Source organism: Lepidochelys olivacea (assembly GCF_965140295.1).
Source record: "Lepidochelys olivacea isolate rLepOli2 genome assembly, chromosome: 14".
Lineage (NCBI taxonomy): Eukaryota > Metazoa > Chordata > Testudines > Cheloniidae > Lepidochelys > Lepidochelys olivacea.
In genome coordinates this window covers 13,129,317-13,151,430 of record NC_140424.1, presented here as the reverse complement: position 1 = coordinate 13,151,430, position 22,114 = coordinate 13,129,317, and the positions used below count along the sequence as shown (strand labels likewise).

Sequence of the window (22,114 nt, the reverse complement as noted above, 5' to 3'; positions counted from 1 at the left end):
ACAAAGTAATTCAAAAATTAATCATAGAAATGCAGGGCTTGAAGGGACTTTGAGGTCATCTAGTCCATTCCCCTTCTCTGAGGCAGCCCCAGTATAATTTGCAAAGTGGAAATTTGTGCTGGAGCTGTTAAAGCGTAGCAGTTTTTACATGTTTGTCACACCTCTATATTACAGAATGACACATGATCATTCAGTAAAAAACTTTGTGTATTTTTATCAGATATGAGAAGAGCTCTCGTTTTATGAAAGTGGGCTATGAAAGAGACTTCCTGCGGTATTTACAGAGCTTACTTGCAGAGGTAGAACGGAGGATTCGAAGAGGGCATGCTCGTTTGGCACTGTCACAGAACCAGCAGTCATCAGGTGTAAGTACAAAAGCCTATATTGAAGCAAAGAATTGTTCTTCACAGTGAACTCCGAATGTGGGATGTTCACTAAACACACACTTTTCCTCTGTTCCTTTTGGTTTCTTCTATGTAGTTAAATAACTAATTAGCACGGTAGTTGTTACTTTACAAGGATGATGGACTTGCCTAATGGAAGGCTCTTCCTGTTAAAAATAGCATTTTTAATTGAACTTGTAACAACAAGGGTGGATTGCAGATTTTAATGGGTGATCCTTCTTTCACTGTATTCCAGAGAGACAGTCATCCTGCATCCTTCTAAATTAATACCAAAAGTGAAGTCTGAGTTCTACTTTGATAAGACCGTTAATTTCCTAATGTTCTTCACAAAATATTATTCTCAACCAAGGGAAGCCAAATTCAGTACTCTGGGTGTCAGAGGAGATTTGCATTCCTATTCGGACAGGGCGTTTCGAAAATCAGTTAGGCCTGGTCTACACCTAAAACTTAGTTGACCTAACTACATTGTTCATGGCTTTGAAAAATTTCGTGCCCTGTGCAACATTAGGTCGACCCAGCCTCCACCGTAGATGCAGCTAGGTAGAATTTTTCTGTCAACCTAACTGCTGCCTCTTGGGGACAGATTTACTACAACAATGGAGAAACCCCTTTGTTGCTGTAGCAAGCATCTATGCGACTGACGTATCTGAGCACTGTCACTGTCTTGCCTTTGTTCTGTAGACATGTCCTTAGGCTTTTTTATAGCTTTGGGGAATCAGTGTAAAGGGAATGCCATTGCCATTCAACTTATGTCTTAGTGGATTACCCTCTGTTTTACATTGTTTTTGTTTTACATTAGCTAGGCTAACAGTAACTAAGTGGCTTGGGACATTCTCTACTAGGCTCAAGGCAGTGTCAGTAGCATGCCACAAGAAATGTGTAGGGCTGCTAACTGGAGTTCTGGTCACACATTGATTCAGCACTGTTCTCTGAACCTGGCATCTAGATTTGATGCTTATTTTGGGGGAATAGTTTGGTTAGAACTTCTCAGTCCACCTTCCTGGAAGCTGTACTGCAGTGGTTCTCAAACCTTTTTTTACTGGTTACCCCTTTCACATAGCAAGCCTCTGAGTGCGACCCCCCCCGCCCCGGTTATAAATTAAAAACACTTTTTTATATAGTTAACACTGTTATAAATGCTGGATGCAAAGCGGGGCTTAGGGTGGAGGCTGACAGCTCACACACACACACACTCCCATAATAACCTCATGACGCCCTAGGGGATCCTGAACCCCTGCTGTACTGTTCATGAGATTCCCCTAAATAAAAATATGCAGAGTAAGAAGCATTTGAAAGACATTCTCTGCAGAGGGTGGTATATGGCTGTCAGCCAGGGGCTTAGCTCATGCTCCACCCTGCTGTTGCTGTTCTCAGGGGTCAAATGTTAAGAGTAAAGGGTATTCTGCCATTCTCGTGCTATCAAATTAAAACTCAGGAGTTACAATGGTGTGTGATGCCTTCGGAGAAATAGGATTAAAGGTGAATAAATTTCCTTTTCCTCCCACAAAGTGATAGTACAACATGTTGCAGCACTTGGACTACTTTGTACTTGGATCTACTTATTTATCTGATATCAAGTATGTAATTCTAGAGAAAAATATTAATAGGTGTGTAGTTTCTTAAAAACACCCATTCTTAATCCTTTGATTAGTGACTGAATTTTTTTTTTTTTTTTTTAATATTTAGCAGGCAGCTGGACCTACTGGTAAAAACGAAGAGAAGATTCAGGTCTTAACTGACAAAATCGATGTACTTCTACAACAGGTAAAAGTCACCTTCTAACACAACTATTAATCAAATGCTCAGATTAAAAGACCCTGACAGGGTTTTTATTCTCCTTTAGATTGAAGAATTGGGTTCTGAAGGAAAGGTGGAAGAGGCGCAAGGAATGATGAAACTTGTTGAACAGTTAAAAGAAGAGAGAGAGTTGCTGAGATCTACAACTTCAGTAAGTAAAAGCTGTGTGGGCTCTGTTAGGGTTATTTCAAGGCTCAGTGCAAAAGCAGAACCTGACCAAATAGGCTTGCCACTTATGTAATCAGAGGTTTTAAAAGTTACAACAATCCAGTTACTGCTTTCTTGTAAAATTTCTGTTTCTCACATTCAAATTTAACAGGCTTAAATACTACTCCTTATGAGAGGCCAGCCTGTATTTCACACAATACATTCATTAATTTAAAACTCCAGTTAGTCTTACTCAATATCATGTACTTTGTGAGATAAATAAATCTTGGATTTAAATTGTAAACTCATTTAGATTAGTGTTCTTTGCCAAAACTAAGTTGGAATTGGGAATTTATGAATATGTGTTGGTAATTTACAGAAGATGAAATATCAAAGATGCTTATATAGCTAAAAAATTAGAAAGTCAGGAAACTTATTCGAAGTCAATGTAAAATCCTGAAACGAAAACTAAATTGGAAAATGTAAAAAGGCAAGACCTCAGAAAATGAAGTGTTAATTTTTTTTGCCAAGTTTCTAAAAGTCTCTAAAAAAGTTTCTTAACTTTTAAACCTCTCCATCTAAGCATTGCTTGAGCCAAAACATCTTAAATTTGAGAATATTTTCAAGCCCTCTTCAGAAAAATGAAAACACTTGCATCCATCTTCAACTTGATCATGTATTGTTGATAGGCTAGTGAGCTAGTCACCTTCTTCTGTACCCCCACATGGGGTGGTGCATCACACATTTTAAGCAACACTAGTTGAGATCTTCATAATATGATGCTTCCTTTGTTTCCTGCATGCATCAAGGAGCGGTGAAATAATTTACAATACAAACATTTTAAACTATCATTGGCCATTTGAGTTGGCACCCACTGAAATGAATGAAGCAATTCACCTCTCATAGCTATCGTGCTGGCACTGTGAAAAATCAGTCAGACATCACTGAATCAGTTAACCTTCAAAACATGGCCAGAGTGTTTCTTCTCAACCATAAAAGTTTAGAGACTTTGTTTTTTTAATATATAAGGCGACCCCCCCCCCCCAAGATGGATAAGTAAAAATGGTAAAAGCTGTATGACCCTTTCATAAGCTGACCCTGTATTTCAGGAGTTGGCAAACTTTGGCTCCTGGCCTGTCGGGGTAACCTGCTGGCGGGTCGGGATGTTTTGTTTACCTGGAGTATTTGTAGGCACGGAGCCCCGCAGCTCCCATTGGCTGGGAATGGCAAACCACGGCCACAGGGAACTGCGGGGCTCCATGCCTGCAGATGTTCTAGGTAAACAAAACGACAATGTATTAGATATTCAATTCAATGATTTCATAGAGTTTAAAATCATCAAATTTTGGTGTAGACCCATTTATAAGTCGACCCCCGCTCTTTGATGCGTCATGTTTTTACCAAAAATATTCGGCTTATGAACAAGTATACACGGTAATTAAAGTTTGACATCTATCCATTGTCACCTCTGACCCTCCCTTACCCCACTAGTCCTTTTGCACCCCTCCAATGGGACACAAAGCATATTAAAGATTTTGAGAAAGTCAGAAATCCTGCTTGAAATGGAAATGTGGCTACAACCTTTATTGTGGTGAAGACACTTAACTCTCCATAACTGAGAACTTTCTTGCTAGCAACGATTAGTAAACCAGAGTCTGTTCAAGGATCTGTAGGTTCTTGGCTGTCAGCAGCTTCTCTTCTTTAAATCTCCCCCATGACAGGGAGTTTATCTCAATAGATAATTTCAGAGAAAAGCAACAGATTATCTTCTGAGCTACTAAACTACTTGATTCCTGGAAGCTCACATGTTTAAAGCTGGACCTGATTAGAAGCAGTTCTAGCACCAGAAAGAAATTAGAGGAGATATTCCCTCCAGCTTGTATTTGAAAACAACAAAAGCAGTTAATTTTTCTTAAGTCTTCCTTGTGTGATGTTGCATTTACACTAGTTCCTAAATCACTTTCTTTAATTCTAATGGTCTTGTATGCAGAAGTCAGAGAGGTTGCCATCCTATAAAACCATAGCGTAGTTCAAGAAAGCTATAATTCAGGAGTTTATGGAAGTCTTTTCAAAACCTAGTATGATTCTAAATACTCATCTGCATTGAGTTAGCATGGTAAGTCTTGCAGTCTGTGAGAATTTGTTTTCTTTTGAGTTATTTTTCATACTAGGCATAATGTGTAGGCTACTTCATAATAGCGCCAAGTTAAAGCAAGTAATTATAAGCTCTTTTTTAAAGTTGAAATTCGTAATTTCACAACACTGAAGAACAGTTGATAAAGTAAGAAGTAGTAAGTGCCTTAACTGGCTCCAGGTTAAAACTTTTCTGTTGTTCTCTGCTCTAACCACTACCTTCTCTTCCAGACAATTGAGAGCTTTGCAGCTCAAGAAAAGCAAATGGAAGTTTGTGAAGTCTGTGGAGCCTTTTTAATAGTAGGAGATGCACAGTCCAGGGTGGATGACCACTTGATGGGAAAACAGCACATGGGTTATGCCAAAATTAAAGCTACTGTAGAAGAATTAAAAGTGAGTATAACTTCTGTAATTAAAGGTAAACTGAAATTCTTTCTATATAAACTATTTAAGAATCAAATCATTAGCAGAATGCTTACATACATAAACTCAGGTTCTCAAAATCCATTTTTTGGCAGCCAAGCATTGCCAGCTTTGAATTATTTAAAGGTGAAAGGTAATTTTAGCAGTGGCACTTAGGCTCCAAAGTGCCTAGGTCCCTTTTGAAAATGGGACTCAGACTCCTACATCACTTATGTGCTTTTGAAAATTTTACCTAAAGTACAAAACAAAAAATGAAATTCAAATTGTCTGGATTTTTGTGCTGAATTCCCCCGCTAACCAGGCTGCTGAAGGTATTCAACACAACATGGTTTCAATTAACTTTTTTATGATTTTTTTTTTGTGTGTGTATGAAATGCTCTTGGTATATTTCCTGGTTCACACTGCTATATCCCAGTGTGCAGTATCCAGAATATTACAAATATATTGGTTAAAGTAGTCGCTGGAATAAGTTAATTAAAATATTTTGTGTTCATTCTTTTATGACAGCCCGCAGACAGTTGCCTATGGTTCTTCCCTATAGACAGAACAGAAGGGTGTGACCAGCAAGCTCTTTTTAAATACATGAGATATCACTGCAAAAATATCTTACGTCTACTCAGGGACGCACTATAATGAAACATTTGGAGTGATATAAAATAACTACAAGAATGGAGTTTTCATACCTAACAATTTTCTATGTACAATATCCAGTTTACAAGGATACCTGTTTGTGTGTTTTTACTTTAATGGAAATATGTTAATCACATACGAACATAGAACTCCTGATATTAGCAGGGTGTTATCAGACACTGGAAATCAATATTATGCCAAGCAATTGGGGATGCACCATGGAATGGTAGCCTTGAGTTGGTGTTAGGCTCCTGAGAACTGAAGGTTTCAGAGTAGCAGCCGTATTAGTCTGTATTCGCAGAAAGAAAAGGAGTACTTGTGGCACCTTAGAGACTAACCAATTTATTTGAGCATAAGCTTTCGTGAGCTACAGCTCATTTCATTGGATGGATCTCTAAGGTGTCACAAGTACTCTTTTTCGTTTTAAGAACTGAAGCTAAACTCTACTGCAACGGAACTCTGAATTTATGAACTCCCAACAGAGTTTAGCATCATCCTGGAGAAACTTAAAAGTACCACTCAGCTGGAGCCTGAAATATGGGATGTATCCAACTTTAGTTAGTTGAGAGTTTATTTTTGTTTGGAATTCAGAAAATTTTCTTTCTTTCTGCAAGGCCTACTTTGTGGGGTCCCCAAGTCTTTTTTTTTAATGTTAAATATTAGGTACTGCCCAAGTGAATGAACTACCCTGATGAATAAAGGACTTGTCCAGCTGACTTAAGTGCTATTAGGCAGGTTGTGCTTTGGTTTGACAATCACGTGTAACCCATTGAAATCTAATATGCCTCCTCGTCCTTTTATAGCGGTTTAGTGATGCTGAATAATTTCCTCTGAATAAATTTTATCTTCATTAAATCCTTGCTGTCAACACTTACTTTTTGTAAGGAAAAGTTAAGAAAAAGAACCGAAGAACCTGAACGTGATGACAAGTTAAAAAAAGAGAAACAAGAGCGAGAAGAGAGAGAAAAAGAAAGGGAGCGTGAAAGAGAAGAGAGGGAAAGGAAGAGACGACGTGAGGAAGAAGAAAAGGAAAAAGAGAGGGCACGTGACAGAGAAAGACGTAAGAGGAGTCGTTCCCGTAGCAGACATTCAAGCAGAACATCTGACAGAAGATGCAGCCGGTCACGGGACCACAAAAGATCAAGAAGCAGAGAGAGGAGGCGAAGCAGGTACCTTAATTAGGGACTTCAGTGAATTTATAATTGCATTCCATGCATATGAGAACCTCTAAACTATATGATTTCAGGCTTCCACCTGTAAAGGAATGGTTGCTGTCAAGAATTTTGTTGGCCGATCAAGGCAAGGACCTATGCTAACTTGATTGCATTTCTCTGTTTTGCTGTATGTAACAACTTTTGAATACCACATCCAGTTGATCCAAAAAATTCAGGGAATGTTCTAGACATCTCCTGTACTGACAGAAAAGAAATAAGAATTGTATGAAGAATGGGGGCACACAGAAGCCCTAGTATGGGGAAAGAATGTGGGATAAAGGTATGAGCAGAGAGGAATTGGTGGGGGGGAGAGGTGTACTGAGCCCCTGGCGTGGGGTTGTGTTGCATGACTGTTTGAAATAGAGGGATATGAGAGAGTAGCACAAAGGGAGCTTGAGAGAGAATGAAGAAACACAAAGAGCCCCTTGTGTGTAATGTACTCAGCCTACTGATGCAACAAAAGCCTTATGTACACTTACGGTGGTGTGAAGATTACAGGCGCTACACACCAAAGTGAAAGGCAGGCTGCGTCCACACTTGTCACTGATTTGTAGCTGTGTGGCAGTGGAAGGGTGCTGGAGCTTTTCTCCACTGCCTCTCTCCTGCCAGAGCCTTTTGCTGCGGCAGAGAGAGCCTCTGGCAGTGAGACACTACACTGCTAAAAATAGCAGTGTAGATGTAGGAAGCACTACTTGGGCATGCAAAAAGCCACCATGTATGATATATATCCTCAGGTTCAGATGTGTAGGGTGCTCTACTTGACTCAACCATGCCTCACTATCTACACTACTGTTTATACCCATGCTAGCTGGGCATGCAGCAGGTGTAATCTACATACCACTTAAGTGTAGACATTCCTAAAGTTTTGCAACCCTTTAGTGGTATATAACTGCAAAACGTTTAGCCTTATTTATGAAAACACTTAAGTTTCTCTGTATTCGTAGTTTTGGAACATAAGGAAGTACCATTATCTCCCTTTTACAGATGGGAAACTGATGTACACAGAAGATACATGACTTGCTTGCAGTCATACAGGAAGTTTGTAGTAGAGCATAGCATAGAACCTAAGTCCCCCCTCTCCATTTCCCACCCCACCCCCGCAGTCCTGGGCTACACCATAACTACTGAACCATGCTTCCTCTCTGATTTACATCTCAGGTGATCAGAAACTGCTAACCCTATAATGGAATAGGCTGATATCAATCTCATTCAACCCCAGAAAATACTTTATTATAATTCATATCCAACACAAAATACAGATTTTAAAAATAAAAATCTAATTTTGTACCATTAAAAATTAAACAATAAGTGAGCCAAAACAGGAGGTGCATTCAAACCATTGAACAGAATATGACTTAGTTGTTCTAAAAATGTGAAATCAGTTAGAGCAGACCTGCACAACATATGGGCTGCATTTGGCCTGCGTGGGCTCACTGGCCCGCAGGGGGTGAGTAGGCGAGCCGGGCGGGAGGGGGGATGACGAGGCGGCAGGGGGCAGGTGAGCTGGCAGCGGGGCAGGGGTTGTTTCCACGGAGCGAGCGGCGCTGGGGAAGGGGGGGGTTGTTTCCACGGGGAGGGGGGGATTTCAGCCCTCAGCTGTTTTCTTTGGAGTAATATGGCCCTCGCCGCTCTACAAATTGTGCAGGCCTGAGTTAGAGGAAGCTCTAGGAATCATCACTCTGGATCAAACTGCTTGTCTATCAGGTCCCATATAACCTCTCCAGAGGTGGACAATTCTTGCTGTTTCAAAGGATGAATCAAAAGAGAAACTGCTATGTATTAAAACTCACCTCCATATTGGAAGTGGATGAAAACACCATGATTTTATATATGTTGATGTTGTAAGCATGATAATTGACATACATTTCCATCATAAAGTTTAAGTATTAATATTTTTAAAGCTCTTCCTGAGAATTATTTCTTATAGCTGTGGATGTTTGAATAAGGGAAGAAGGCAGAGAAGGGTGGACAGAGAGCTTGTGAAGTACTGACAAATGTTCCTGGAAGGAAAGAGTTTGTAAGAAAGACTTGGTATTCCTCATAAATATTCAACCTTTTCTTACAAACCGGCATTAGAGCAAAATGGTAACCTAGTGACAAACTAATGAAGATTTTTTATTTTGAGTTGTAAACAACAGCTGATATTTTCTCTCTTTCAACTACTTCTAAATGTAAGGAGTCGAGATCGACGAAGAAGCAGAAGCCATGATCGGTCAGAAAGAAAACATAGGTCTCGCAGTCGGGACAGGAGACGATCAAAAAGTCGAGATCGGAAGTCTTACAAGCACAGAAGCAAAAGCAGAGATCGAGAACAAGACAGGAAATCTAAAGAAAAAGGTTAGTTTGTGTGAGATCTTAAGACGTGCAGAACTGATGTTACCCCCTAGACCTATACTTTCAGTCAAGGACTGAAAGATCTCTTAGGATCCCTTTAGAGATTCGTAAGCAGCCTGTATGTGTCGCTACTACATGATTTTGAGGCACTCTTCCCTTTCCCTTTATACCTTCCTGCCTCCTTGCAAAATGTGTTTTGCTTACTTACCTAGTGTTGTAATCCTCAAAGAAAAGGACACTACTGTGCAGTTCCCAAGGATTTTAGCCCGTTGACACCTGCTGGCTGTTTGGCTTTGGAAAACCCCACACATCACTCTAACTCTCTAAATATATTTGATTGCATCTTCTACTGCTGCCTTTAGAAGTGAGTTCTCCTTATTACCCTTGGACACTTCTGTAAATCTTAACTAGCTTCTCTCGTTGGTATGTATTTTGTTTTGGGTTTTTTAGCTGGACAGTCTTATGACATCTTCATTTTTTGTATACTTCAATCATATCCTCTTAATTTTCTTTGTCTAATAAACATAACCTTAGTTTTCCCTAACTTCTGAGAGCTTTCGGCATCCTGGCCTGCATCCGTACCATCTTAGGTTGTGATTCCATCAGGTTTCATAAATGAAGCAAGATCTGGTATATGGAGGATCTTGAAGAAACACCAAATTGTTCCTCAGAATTGTTTTATGGCAATACATGCTATGTCGAGTGATAAAATTAATATTTAGAAGGTGGCTCTCTTCCCTGTGGATCGGTACTGATTCAGTGCTCAAACACAGTCTGCTGTTAGGTTGTGCTATGCTACCGGAGGTTCCATCATTCATAAAAGATGTAAAACGGGTCGTGACCACTTGTGAATATGAAAGATCCATAGTACTTTTCATAATACAAAGCTGTTAATTCCATATCCTCGCTAAATTCCCGTTTTTAATTTTCTCTGCAACTTCATTTGGATACACTTCCTGATCTAAACCGTTTTGGGCTGCTGTGTGCTTTCAAACGGCTGGCACGTTTCACAGTAGAAACGGCTTCATTTCAGTGGTGGGTAAAATTATTCCTATATATCTATAAAGTACTTGGAGATCCTCTGGGATGAAAGGTGCTATATAAATGTGGATTATACGTTAGCCTATTTGCCCTGCTCTAATTTTTCCATTTCTTCAGTAGACTCTGTGGATTGGTTCTCAAAATATGGATAACACTTCAGATGTTTTTTTGCCTGACTCTTTTTTCTAGGCCAGTATAACTTTTCTGATGTATACTGTGATGCATTTCATTATTTGGTTTCCTCTCCAGTCTGTTCTGCGTAGTTGTGAGCACTCTGCAAGCTTTTATGCTTTGCTGCTTGCTTGTTCACTGTTGTACGTGGTTAGATCTCATGCTAGGCCTGTAATGTATACCCGCTTGTAGCTTTCTTACCACCTAATATGTCTGTTTGTTATTTCATTGATCTAGATTATAAAGCAGACTTTTGGTATTCAGTTGGAGGAGCCCTCTTTAATCCTTCACTAATACTGTGTGTGTATGTATGCATACTTATAACTTGATGCAGTAGTTCTCAAATTGTTTCCATTATTGAGCTCTCAATTAGGTTTATAGCTTCACAATTCTTCTTGATAGTTTTATAAATAGGGGTGTAGTGATTTCATTTAGTTAAATTTTGCTTCTGGTCATCGTTTTGTTTGCTACTTACTACCTCCTTCCCTCAGGACTGAGAACATACATGAGAACATAAGGACGGCTATATTGGGTCAGACCAAAGGTCCATCTAGCCCAGTATCCTGTCTTCCAACAGTGGCCAATGCCAGGTGCCCTAGAGGGAATGAACGGAACAGGTAATCATCAAGTGATCCATTCCCTGTTGTCTATTTCCAGTTTCTGGCAAACAGATGCTAGAGACACCATCCCTGCCCATCCTGGCTAATAGCCATTGATGGACCCATCCTCCATGAATTTATCTAGTTCTTTTTTGAACCCCGGGATAGTCTTGGCCTTCACAACATCCTCTGGCAAAGAATTCCACAGGTTGACTGTGCGTTGTGTGAAGAAATACTTCCTTTTGTTTGTTTTAAATCTGTTGCCTATTAATTTAATTTGGGGACCCCTAGTTCTTGTGTTATGAGAAGGAGTAAATAACACTGCCTTATTTACTTTCTCCGCACCAGTCATGATTTTAATAGACCTCTATCATATCCCCCCTTAGTAGTCTCTTTTCCAAGCTGAATAGTCCCAGTCTTATTAATTTCTTCTCATATGGAAGCAGCTTCCAATTCCAATATATCTTTTTTGAGATGGGGCAACCACTTCTGCACACAGTATTCAAGATGTGGGCCTACCATGGATTTATATAAAGGCAATATGATATTTTCTGTCATCTTATCTATCCCTTTCTTAATGATTCCCAACAATCTATTCTGTTTTTGACTGCCACTGCACATTGAGTGGATGTTTTCAGAGAACTATCCACAGTGACTCCAAGATCTCTTTCTTGAGTGTTAACAGCTAATTTAGACCCCATAATTTTATCTGTATAGTTGGGATTATGTTTTCCCAATGTGCATTACTCTGTATTTATCAACATTGAATTTCATCTGCCATTTTGTTGCCCAGTCACCCAGTTTTGAGAGATCCCTTTGTAGCTCTTCGCAGTCTGCTTGGGACTTAACTATCTTGAGTAGTTTTGTATCATTTGCAGATTTTGCCACCTCACTGTTTACCCCCTTTTCCAGATCATTTATGAATATATTGAATAGGACTGGTCCAGTACAGACCCCTGAGGGACACCACTATTTACCTTTCTCCATTCTGAAAACTTACCCTTTATTCCTACCCTTTGTTTTCCTATTTTTTAACCAGTTACCAATCCATGAGAGGACCTTCCCTCATATCCCATGACAGTTTACTTTGCTTAAGAGCCTTTAGTGAGGAAGCTTGTCAAAGGCTTTCTGAAAATCTGAGTATACTATGTCCACTGGATCCCCCTTGTCTACATGCTTGTTGACCCACTCAAAGAATTCTGGTAGGTTGGTGAGGCATGATTTCCCTTTACAGAAACCATGTTGATATGTTCATCTATCTGACAATTTTGTTCTTTACTATAGTTTCAACTAGCTTGCCCAGTACTGAAGTCAGGCGTACCAGCCTATAATTGCCGGGATCACCTCTGGAGCCCTTTTAAAAATTGGCGTCACATTAGCTATCCTCCAGTCATTTGGTACAGAAGTGGTTTAAATGATAGGTTACAAACTAGTTAGTAGTTCTGCAATTTCACATTTGAGTTCCTTCAGAACTCTTGGGTGAATACCATCTGGTCCTAGTGACTCATTACTGTTTAGTTTATTGATTTGTTCCAATGATACTTAAATCTGGGACTGTTCTTCAGATTTGTCACCTAAAAAGAATAACTCAAGTTTTGGAATCTTACTCATGCTCAGCCATGAAGACAGATGCAAAAAATTCATTTAGTTTCTCCGCAATGGCCGTATCGTCCTTGAGTGCTCCTTTAGCATCTCGATCATCCAGTGGCCCCACTGATGGTTTAGCAGGCTTACTATTTCTGATGTATTTAAAAATTTTTTGCTGTTACTTTTTGAGTCTTTGGCTAGCTGTTCTTCACATTCATTTTTGGCCTCCCTAATTATATTTTTACACTTCACTTGCCAGAGTTTATGCTCCTTTCTATTTTTCTCACTAGGATTTAGCTTCCACTTTTTAAAGGATGCCTTTTTGCCTCTCACTGCTTTTTACTTTGTTGTTTAACCATGGTGGCACTTTTTTGGTTCTCTTACTATGTTTTTTAATTTGGGGTACATGTTTAAGTTGAGCCTCTGTTATGGTGTCTTTAAAAAGTTTCCATGCAGCTTGCAGGGATTTCATTTTTGGCGCTGTACCTTTTAATTTCTGTTTTAACCTCATTTTTGTTTAGTTCTCCTTTCTGAAATGAAATGCTACAGTGTTGGGCTGCTGTGGTGTTTTCCCTGCCACAGGGATGTTAAATTTAATTACATTATGGTCACTGTTACCAAGCGGTCCAGCTATATTCACCTCTTGGACCAGATCCTGTGCGGCACTTAAGGACTAAATCAAGAATTGACTCTCCTCTTGTGGATTTCAGGACTAGCTGCTCCAAGAAGCAGTCCTTTAAGGCATCAGGAAACTTTATCTCTGCATCCCATCCTGAGGTGACATGTACCCAGTCAATATGGGGATAGTTGAAATCCCCCATTATTATTGAGTTTTTTATTTTAATAGCCTCTCTACTTTCCCTGAGCATTTCACAGTCACTATCACTGTCCTGGTCAGGTGGTCGGTAATATAGCTCTACTGCTATATTCTTATTATTAGAGCATGGAATTAGTATCCATAGAGTCTCTGTGGTTCATTTACTATTTTTACTTCATTTGATTCTATGCTTTCTTTCACATATAGTCCCACTCCCCCACCAGCATGACCTGTTCTGTCCTTCTGATATATTTCGTACCCTGGTATTACTATGTCCCATTGATTATCCTCATTCCACCAAGTTTCTGTGATGCCTATTATATCAATATCCTCATTTAATACGAGGCACTCTAGTTCACCCATCTTATTATTTAGACTTCTAGCATTCATATATAAGCACTTTAAAAACTTGTCACTTTTTAGCTGTCTGCCATTACATAATGTAATTGAATGGGACTTTTTTTCATTTGACTGTTTCTCATCAGATCCTACCTTTATTTTATCATCTTCCATCCTCTCCTCCTTACTAGGACATAGAGAATCTCCATTTATAGATCCTCCCCTAAGGGATGTGTCTGTCCAAACCGCATGCTTCTCCACATCTGTTGGTTTTCCCCCAGCCGTTAGTTTAAAAACTGCTCTATGGCCTTTTTAATTTTAAGTGCCAGCAATCTGGTTCCGTTTTGGTTTAGGTGGAGCCCATCCTTCCTGTATAGGTTCCCCCTTTCCCAAAAGTTTCCCCAGTTCCTAATAAATCTAAACCCCTCCTCCCTATACCATCTCATCCACTCATTGAGACCCTGCAGTTCTGCCTGTCTAACCGGCTCTGCATGTGGAACTAGAAGCATTTCAGAGAATGCTACCATGGAGGTCCTGGACTTCAATCTCTTACCTAGCAGCTTAAATTTGGCCTCCAGGACCTCTCTCCTAGCCTTCCCGAAGTGATTGGTACCTACGTGTACCACGACAACCAGCTCCTCCCCAGCACTACAAAGTCTTTTCAGCTCCTGGTAACCTTAGAGGTGTAATACTAGATTTAGGGAAAGAAATGATCTGTTCAGTAAACCATCATAGTATTAATAAACAGAATAGGACTGTGGAACAAGGCTGTGATGCGTGTTTTTCCAGTAGAGGGATACATGCACTCTAAAATCTAGAATGAATTCTGCATTCACTGCAGAGAGCAGGGAAGTTTATTTTGCTGCGAGGTAAAATGTTTCTATAGTCTACTCCACCCCCAGTTTTGCAAAACTTACATTACATTACATTATGCATAGGGTACTTCAGTATTTAGTTTTAAAGGTCCAAGCAACAGAATTGCAAGAAAAAGAGACACTGTTAATGTGATGCCAACTCTCAGTGCTCATTTCTTGGGCCCAGAAGCAACACTCCATTGTCTGCAGCTGCTCTATGAATGCCACCTTTTGCTATGTCCCTTAGCACTCTGTCCTTGAAGAAATCATCATGTCGTTGTTGTGTTTCTTCCTGCGGGTTTGCAAATACAAGAGGATCATGCATCCTGTATTTGCAACATTCATGAGCACAGTGCAGAGCTATGCAGTCTTGATGATTCTGTCAGAGGTGATGAACTCTGAAAAGTGCCATGTTGGATTGTGGGACTTCTTTTTTTAAAGGTGTGAAAATTAAGGGATGTGGTTAGCATTATGGGATGGCAAATGTTGTATGCTAGGAACTTGACCCCCTAGCTCCCAGAGATCCCTGCATGACTCATTCCACAACACCTTGTGAAAATTTCCCAAAAGGCATTGTGCTGGATGGTGGCACATGGCACAGTGGAATACCTACCGATGGTGCACCACGCTTTGTATTGACACAAGCACTCCTGGTGAGTACACACAGCACTGATGCAAGCAACTAAGTATGCACACGTAGGAGCGATATACTAACTTCAGCAGCTGTACGCCAACACAGCTTTCATCAACCAAAGGTTTCAGTGTAGACATGGCTTTAGTGTACTTTGTGTGCATGCATAGTGTGTGTTCTGGATGCTAAGACTCCTGCCATTTGAATTCTTGCTCTTTTTTGTGACTTTACAGTAGTTTTCATAGTTACTGTGGGTCAGGATTTTAAAGTGAGCAGCAAAGGTTGCCTGAAAATAATACTTACATAGTGCCTTTCATCTCGAAATCTCAAATTGCTTTACAAACATGAATTAAGGCCCCATGCTACTAATGGTTTTTGAAGCTGGGTAAACCGAGGCACAAGTTGATAGACTTTTACTCAGTGTTCTAAAATAAATCTGTGCCAGAGTTTGGACTAGAACCCAGAAGCCCTGACTTCCAATTCCCTAATGTCTGTACCGTAAAGTTGCTAAGGTTCTGAAAAAAGTTATATTTAAAATTTGAGACAACTGGTTCTTCCTTGGTTAAACAAATCTGAGTTACACCTTTCCTTGTTCCTTTGAAATGCATGACATTACCATAAACATAGGTTGACAGTTAGCTTAATCTAAACTCTTGATATGCAACTACTTGCAAAGGAGTTTTTTTACCTCCAAACTATGACTTGCATTGAAGAAATTAAGCTAATTAATAGTTATAGATGGAGTTGGTCAAAAAACTTAAGTTTCCACAAAATTGTTTCCATTTTTGTGAGCTTCTTCCGTTCTCTGACCAGCCTTTGTCAGGAGGGATTGATATTGAAACATTTGCTCACTACTTTCATTGGTCTGGTTCACAAATTTTTTTTTAAAAAAATTCATCCGTGATAGTGATGTGTCCAATGTTCAAGCTTAGCGACAGAGTTCATTTATTTACTACAAAAAAATTGACTAATGAGCACATTTCATTCAGAGCGTGCTTTCCATGAACATCAGGTAACTTGAGTTTTAATGGTAAGAATTTACATTGGAAAGCAAGCTTCAGTTGCCAGTGCAAATATTCATCCAGAAATAATTGTGCATTCATTCAGTCAAGAAACAACCGATATTAGGTGATCTTACCTGATGAATCATAACTAATCAACATAAATCATACAGGGAGCCTACAAAAATCTACAGAGAACTATTTGTGATCTATCCACAACAATAAATAAAATTTTGTGAGATAATTTTGAATAACTGTGAAGGAACTTACTTTACTATCTGCTTGCAGCTATCACTGGTGCTGAAGGAAGCTAAATTCATTACAGATTGTTACAAATATTTGCTCAGTTCTCATTAGCAAACTCCAGGAGCTATGATGTAATTTTCTTGTTCTTCAGGTCCTCAAAGACGGGGGTTCTTTGTATAGCTTCATCTTTTGTACCACAGGCTAATGTTTATATCTTCCAAAAAAGTTCTTTCCTATCTGCCCAAACCCAAAAAACTGCACACTCTGCACATCCATAGGGCTATTATGATCTATCATATTTACATAGGCTAGAAGATCAGATTATTGGACTGACTACTAGTCCTCTGCAGGGAAACAAGACTTCTGTTCCTCAGTGGATCTATGTGTGCATCGGAGATACCTATAAGGCACAAAGAGAAGACTTTTCAACAAGGTCAGTTAGAGTGCAGTCCACCTGAGTAGCTACAATACTGAGGGCAGACAGATATGCAACACTATCAAAAGACTTCTCCAGTTAGCTATTTGGACATCACTAAATGCTCTTTCCAAGCACTATAGGCAGGATGTGCTTCTTCAGTTCCAGTGTTTTTTAGGCAGTTGTCCTGCCTCTTGTGGGTTTGCTTTTGGCTGTTTTTCCTTGCTGTTTGGTGGTCTGTCCTAATAAAACTTGTGCAGACTTTCTCTGTGTAGATATACTACTTCTCTCTTCAAACTTAACTTTTCCCCTTCTGTCTTATAAAGTGCTGTGCCAATCTGAGAGAGAGTCAATGTTCTTGTCTATATACTGACTTCAAAGAGTTTGTTTTTGCAGTCTCCACCTACTGGGCAGAAGCTTGGCCCTGTGGTTTGAAGTGATACAGGTTAATTTTTTGTTTTTAAATTTGCAATTATTCAGTTTACGGACAATACGGATTTTAAACTTCAACTGTAAATGTGTGAATTTTTTTTTCTTTCCCTGGAAAACTTTGTTGCTTCTGTTACATTTTCTTCACTCTACCTGATGATTGTAGAGGAAAAGAAAATACCAATTTTTCAGCAATAAAACTAATTCTTTATTCACCATTCACCCTCCTAGTTCTTGAAGAAACTGGGGTCCCATCAATCTGTTGCTCATTTGTTTTGTAAAATAGTGCCTTTATATCTCTAGCAGTCTTTCTTCCCCAGTCTTTTATCATTTAAAGGTGAAGGATTAATAACATACCTCAGACAAGCACCATTACATTTTGTCCTGTTGAAGTTGACTTTGATATTCCCTTTGATTCTTATTTTAAACCTAGCTAAGTTATGGTTGCTTGTTTTTCCTGGATGTTGATTTATTTTCTTCCCTCTGCAACTATAACAGACTGAATAGCCTCCCTCGGCACATTTCTCTCACACACACAAATCTATTCAGAGCATAATACTGAATCCAGTGGTAAAGCAGTCATGAAGCACATCCACATACATTGTTCATTACACCTTTTCCCAATTTATATATCTCATGGTAAAGTTGAGTAATCGTCACACTGCTATTATGCTGTCCTTCCTCCTTTTCACCACTTTTAATTTTGCTTCTTTTTCCCTCTTCAATGTGTTACTCTAAAGCCTATGTCTATAACTGTGACTTGGTTACTGTTTCCAATTTGAGATTTTCCCACCTCCTGTGTTCCACTCCTCACATGTGCAATGTGTTCTACTTTGAAATCCATGGTTAATGTCTTCTTTCATGGCAGAAAAGAGGGCATCTGATGATAAAAAAAGTAGTATGAAGTCCAGTAGTCGAGAAAAACAGAGTGAAGACAGAAATACAGACTCGAAGGACAGTGATACTAAGAATGAGGTCAATGGGACCAATGAAGACATTAAATCTGAAGGTGACACTCAGTCCAATTAAAACTGATCTGATATGACCTCAGATCAGACAGAGGTAAGTGCATTATTTCAAACTTTGATTAGGGCTTTTTGTTACTGTTTAACAGTGCAGCGTAAGTATGCACAGATGAAGATGGAGCTAAGCCAAGTAAGAAGACATACTAAAGCACCTTCTGAAGGAAAAGACAGTGTAGTCCTGCAAAACATTTTGAGGTACATTGTTTTGTCTCAGCTATTTTGTAGCAGACTCATGCCCCCATTAGTGTGCCTCTTTGGAACATATTTGTAATATAGTCTCCATAGAAAATTTAATTATCCTTTTTTTTTATTATTTTTAGGGATTTTGTCGTTTTTTTAAAAAAATTGAACTGTTTTTGTATTTAAGTCCATATTGTGTTGGTACATCAGCAGAAACATTTGCTTTAATACTTAATATTTCTGAGGCACATGTTGGACTACTTTGTTTTTATATAAACTGCTAGTATTTCTTTGTCAAGGATGTTTCTAGTTTTTTTGCTTTATTGCCTTGCATTCTAATGCAGTTTGTTCTGTAACTCGAGAGCCAGTAGCATTGGATTGATGGAAGTGTAGGGTTTATGAATTATTGCAGCTGACTACCATACCTCACACAGCGTTGGTGTTGTGAGCGGCCCATGAAAAGCCAAATTAAAAATCAAGGATTCAGTCAAACTAAGCAGGTACTCATGCCAGGTACTCCTTTCTCTACCCACATCCATGTTTGAATGCTGTTGCCTGTAATCTTTAAGCTTACTGTTGTGTTTTTATTTACAAGAAAGTGAAAAGGATTTTTTGTGTATTGTGTGAAAACTATAAATCTGATGTTAACAGAATGGAATTTTCTTTCAACTGTGTGTAGGGATGCAGTGCTGCCCAGAATTAGATATCTTTAAGAGTTTTAAATGCAATAAATACTACATAATAATCGCCTTGTTACATTCAATGCAATTCAAGTCTTTAAGAGGTATGTGTTTAATATTTCCTACTGTGTAGGAGAATTTGCAGTCAGCCATAGTACAGAGCAGTATAATGGCTGATCCCAGACTTGTAAAGCAAATGTAAATACAAAGGCTGATGCCTAAAAATTTTAATATTACATGGCAAGGATGTATGCTGACAATTCTCATTTATTATGAAGAAACTAAACATTAGGAAATATATAGATATTAAAAAAACTTTAAAAGTTTTTCCATTTTTGACCTAACTTAAGCGTACATAAATGGTTTTTGATGTATTCCTAAAATAAGGAGCTAACATTGGAGAAAACAGCTGATAAATTAGCTACTTGCAATATAAACTATTAGTATAGTTTCAGTGTTTACACTATGAACTCTTAAACACTTAAGGTTTGATCATTAGACCATTAAGATTGCATTCTTGCTTTTGGAGCCCCTAATTTTCAATGTTGAAGTTTTAGTAGAGTAAGATGACAGCTAAGAACTGGGCCGATATTTAGAAGTGGCAAACTAACCTTGCTTTACGTTGTCTAATTGTTTGCTTTCCCAAAATTTTGCATTATAGGACTACCACATGAAGAATCTGCGAAGAATCCGGAAGACAGCTTGCAATGAAGATCTGCTTTAAATGAGGTGAAAGAAAGCTGTAGTGGCATAAAAAATATAAAGTTCAGTTAGAATTTTTTTAATAAAATTAATTCAGGACTGTTGTTACCTCCCAAAGTGCAGAGGGATGAGTTAATAAGATACATGCCACTGAGAATATAAGTCCTGTATCATTTTTTTTCTTTAAGACTTTTTAAGATAAGAAACAAACATAACATGAACCCATGGCTTGCTCAGTGTTTATTTGCAAGATTTCATTCTTGGACTTTGAAACACAAGAATAAATGTTTAGTATTTGTGTGAATTAAACTAAATTGAATCCCATTTTTACAACTAGGATATATCTAGCTGCTTGATATACCAGAAATGGAAATAAAGTATCTTTGAATTTCTGTTACAAATTTGATTGTCTGTCATTAAACATTTAGTATTAATACACTTTTTTCCTAATAAATTTATTCGTATCTGCAAGCTTAGCCCATTAATTTGGCTTTTATGGATTTTGTTTAGTTTGTTCAGCTGGTGTTTGTTTTTGATTCCTCCAGTTAGTCTCATGTTTTAAAACTGAGCTGATCACCTCCATCAAACTTCTGGTCCTTTATTGAACAGATGCACATTATTATCACAAGTGGCATGAATTTTGCCACAATGTATTTTTCTTAGCAGTCAAACACAGAATCACAGAACAAAGATACTGCTGCAATTCTCTAATAAGGTTCATATCCAGTATTTTTGGAAAGTCTTTGAATTTTTCTCTTAATGCACCAATTCTTAATGCCAGCCCTTCATAATAAAAAAATGGAGATTAGAACACAAATCTAGGTTTTATTTTACCTAAACTGGGTGATAGGGAATAGGATCAGTGAGGAACTCAGGCTGGGATCTGTCTTTCCCTCATCCTGTTCTGGGTAAGTTAAATCCTAGAGTTTCTTTAAATTTTTAGAGCAGTGTCAAATAGAGATGTTGGTGCAAATGTTTGTTCTAGTGCAAGGCACCACACTGACTTCAGACTTGCATCCTACTAGCAGTTAAAAATCTCGTCATTAGAGAGCAGTTATAATTAGCAAGTGCATGTAATTTGTATATTAAAGCAATTGTAAACGTGTTCATTTCATTCCCCTCTCCTCCTCAGCTTTTTTGTGATACTTTTATTGTATTAAAGGGTAGCTCAACTGATTAAATAATAAGGGTGCTTTTTGAAAGAAATGTGTTTAAAGGAAACATTTTGCTGCATTACACTCTTCAAAATGAAGTCACAAGAAGGTAATATGGTGGCTGTGGCCATGTCAGACTTTTCCTTCATGTTAGTTGTATGTATCCTGGACTTGAACACCAATTTATGAAGGAATGATAAATGTTTTTATTAAAACCTGTGGCTTGAGAGAAGTTAATATGGTGCCTTTTCCTTTCACCAGTTTCAGCTGACTTCATACCTTTTTAAGCATGTTGCATCTCATCTTGAAAATGGAGAATTCACAAAAATGATACCTTTTTTTGGTGAAATGATAAACAGTAGAATTCTGATTGTATGTGATTTGTACACTGCATTTTGATTCTGTGGATCAAATCTTACTAAAGCAGTGTCTCTTCATATTGATATTTGCCCTTGTGCATACAGATAAGTGAGTCTTCTATAGTAAACATTGTTTTGGAAAGAATTTCACACATTTTGAGTGCTCTATGCAGTTGCACACACAGAATTTAACAGTTTGGGGGAGTGATAATCAAAATTTAAATGGCTCTAATTGTCTATCTTAGGATTAATGTCAAATGGACTTTCTCTGTCCTTAGAAATTGGAGATCTTGTTCAAGTTGAAAATGTCATTCTGATATGTGATCTCTAGGTTTTGGCCACTGTAGTTGAAACTGTAGACATGATGCTCCACTCTGTCCTGCCCATTCAAGGCATGTGACCTCACTGTTATATAGTAGCATTTTGCACTTTACACATTTTTATAAAATGATTAAACAAGCTTTGGAGGCAAGGCAGTGGAACTTCAGCCCCTAGATGAGCTTAGGCCTTGTTTTGCCTAAGATTTAAAATTAAATTGAGCTCACTAGCTTGATCTAATATCTTCTAAAACACTAGTCAAGAAAAGGCAGCTTAACATGCTAAAGTTAAGACACATCAGTTGGACCATTATTCTGAGTAGAACAAGAAACTCAGAACTATTTTCTTATAAAAAGTGAGGAATTCTACTGCACTACACAAACTCAGTGCTCTGAAGGTTGTCACTGAAATTACATAGTTTGCTGAATGCCTGATTAATTGCAAACTATGAAACGTAGAAAAGGGGATGTAGCTTTTCTAAGTC

The 22,114-nt window shown here is 38.5% G+C and overlaps 1 protein-coding gene across 4 annotated transcripts in view; it reads left to right on the top strand.

Annotated features, from left to right (window-relative positions):
- Positions 1-21,190, top strand: part of LUC7L3 (LUC7 like 3 pre-mRNA splicing factor) — a 42,764-nt gene extending 21,574 nt beyond the window's left edge. Inside the window, exons 4-12 of one of the 4 annotated variants that reach the window (XM_084646540.1) lie at positions 221-365; positions 2,091-2,168; positions 2,248-2,352; positions 4,713-4,874; positions 6,420-6,703; positions 8,925-9,085; positions 18,081-18,221; positions 18,327-18,432; positions 19,759-21,190. In XM_084646540.1, coding sequence (XP_084502666.1) covers positions 221-365; positions 2,091-2,168; positions 2,248-2,352; positions 4,713-4,874; positions 6,420-6,703; positions 8,925-9,085; positions 18,081-18,221; positions 18,327-18,432; positions 19,759-19,771 — 1,195 coding nt within the window. In that variant the 3' untranslated portion in view covers positions 19,772-21,190. Of the gene's footprint in view, positions 1-220; positions 366-2,090; positions 2,169-2,247; positions 2,353-4,712; positions 4,875-6,419; positions 6,704-8,924; positions 9,086-18,080; positions 18,275-18,326 lie in introns of all 4 variants that reach the window. The other 3 variants (XM_084646542.1, XM_084646543.1, XM_084646541.1) reach the window with 3 other exon arrangements.
- Positions 21,191-22,114: the final 924 nt, after the last annotated feature.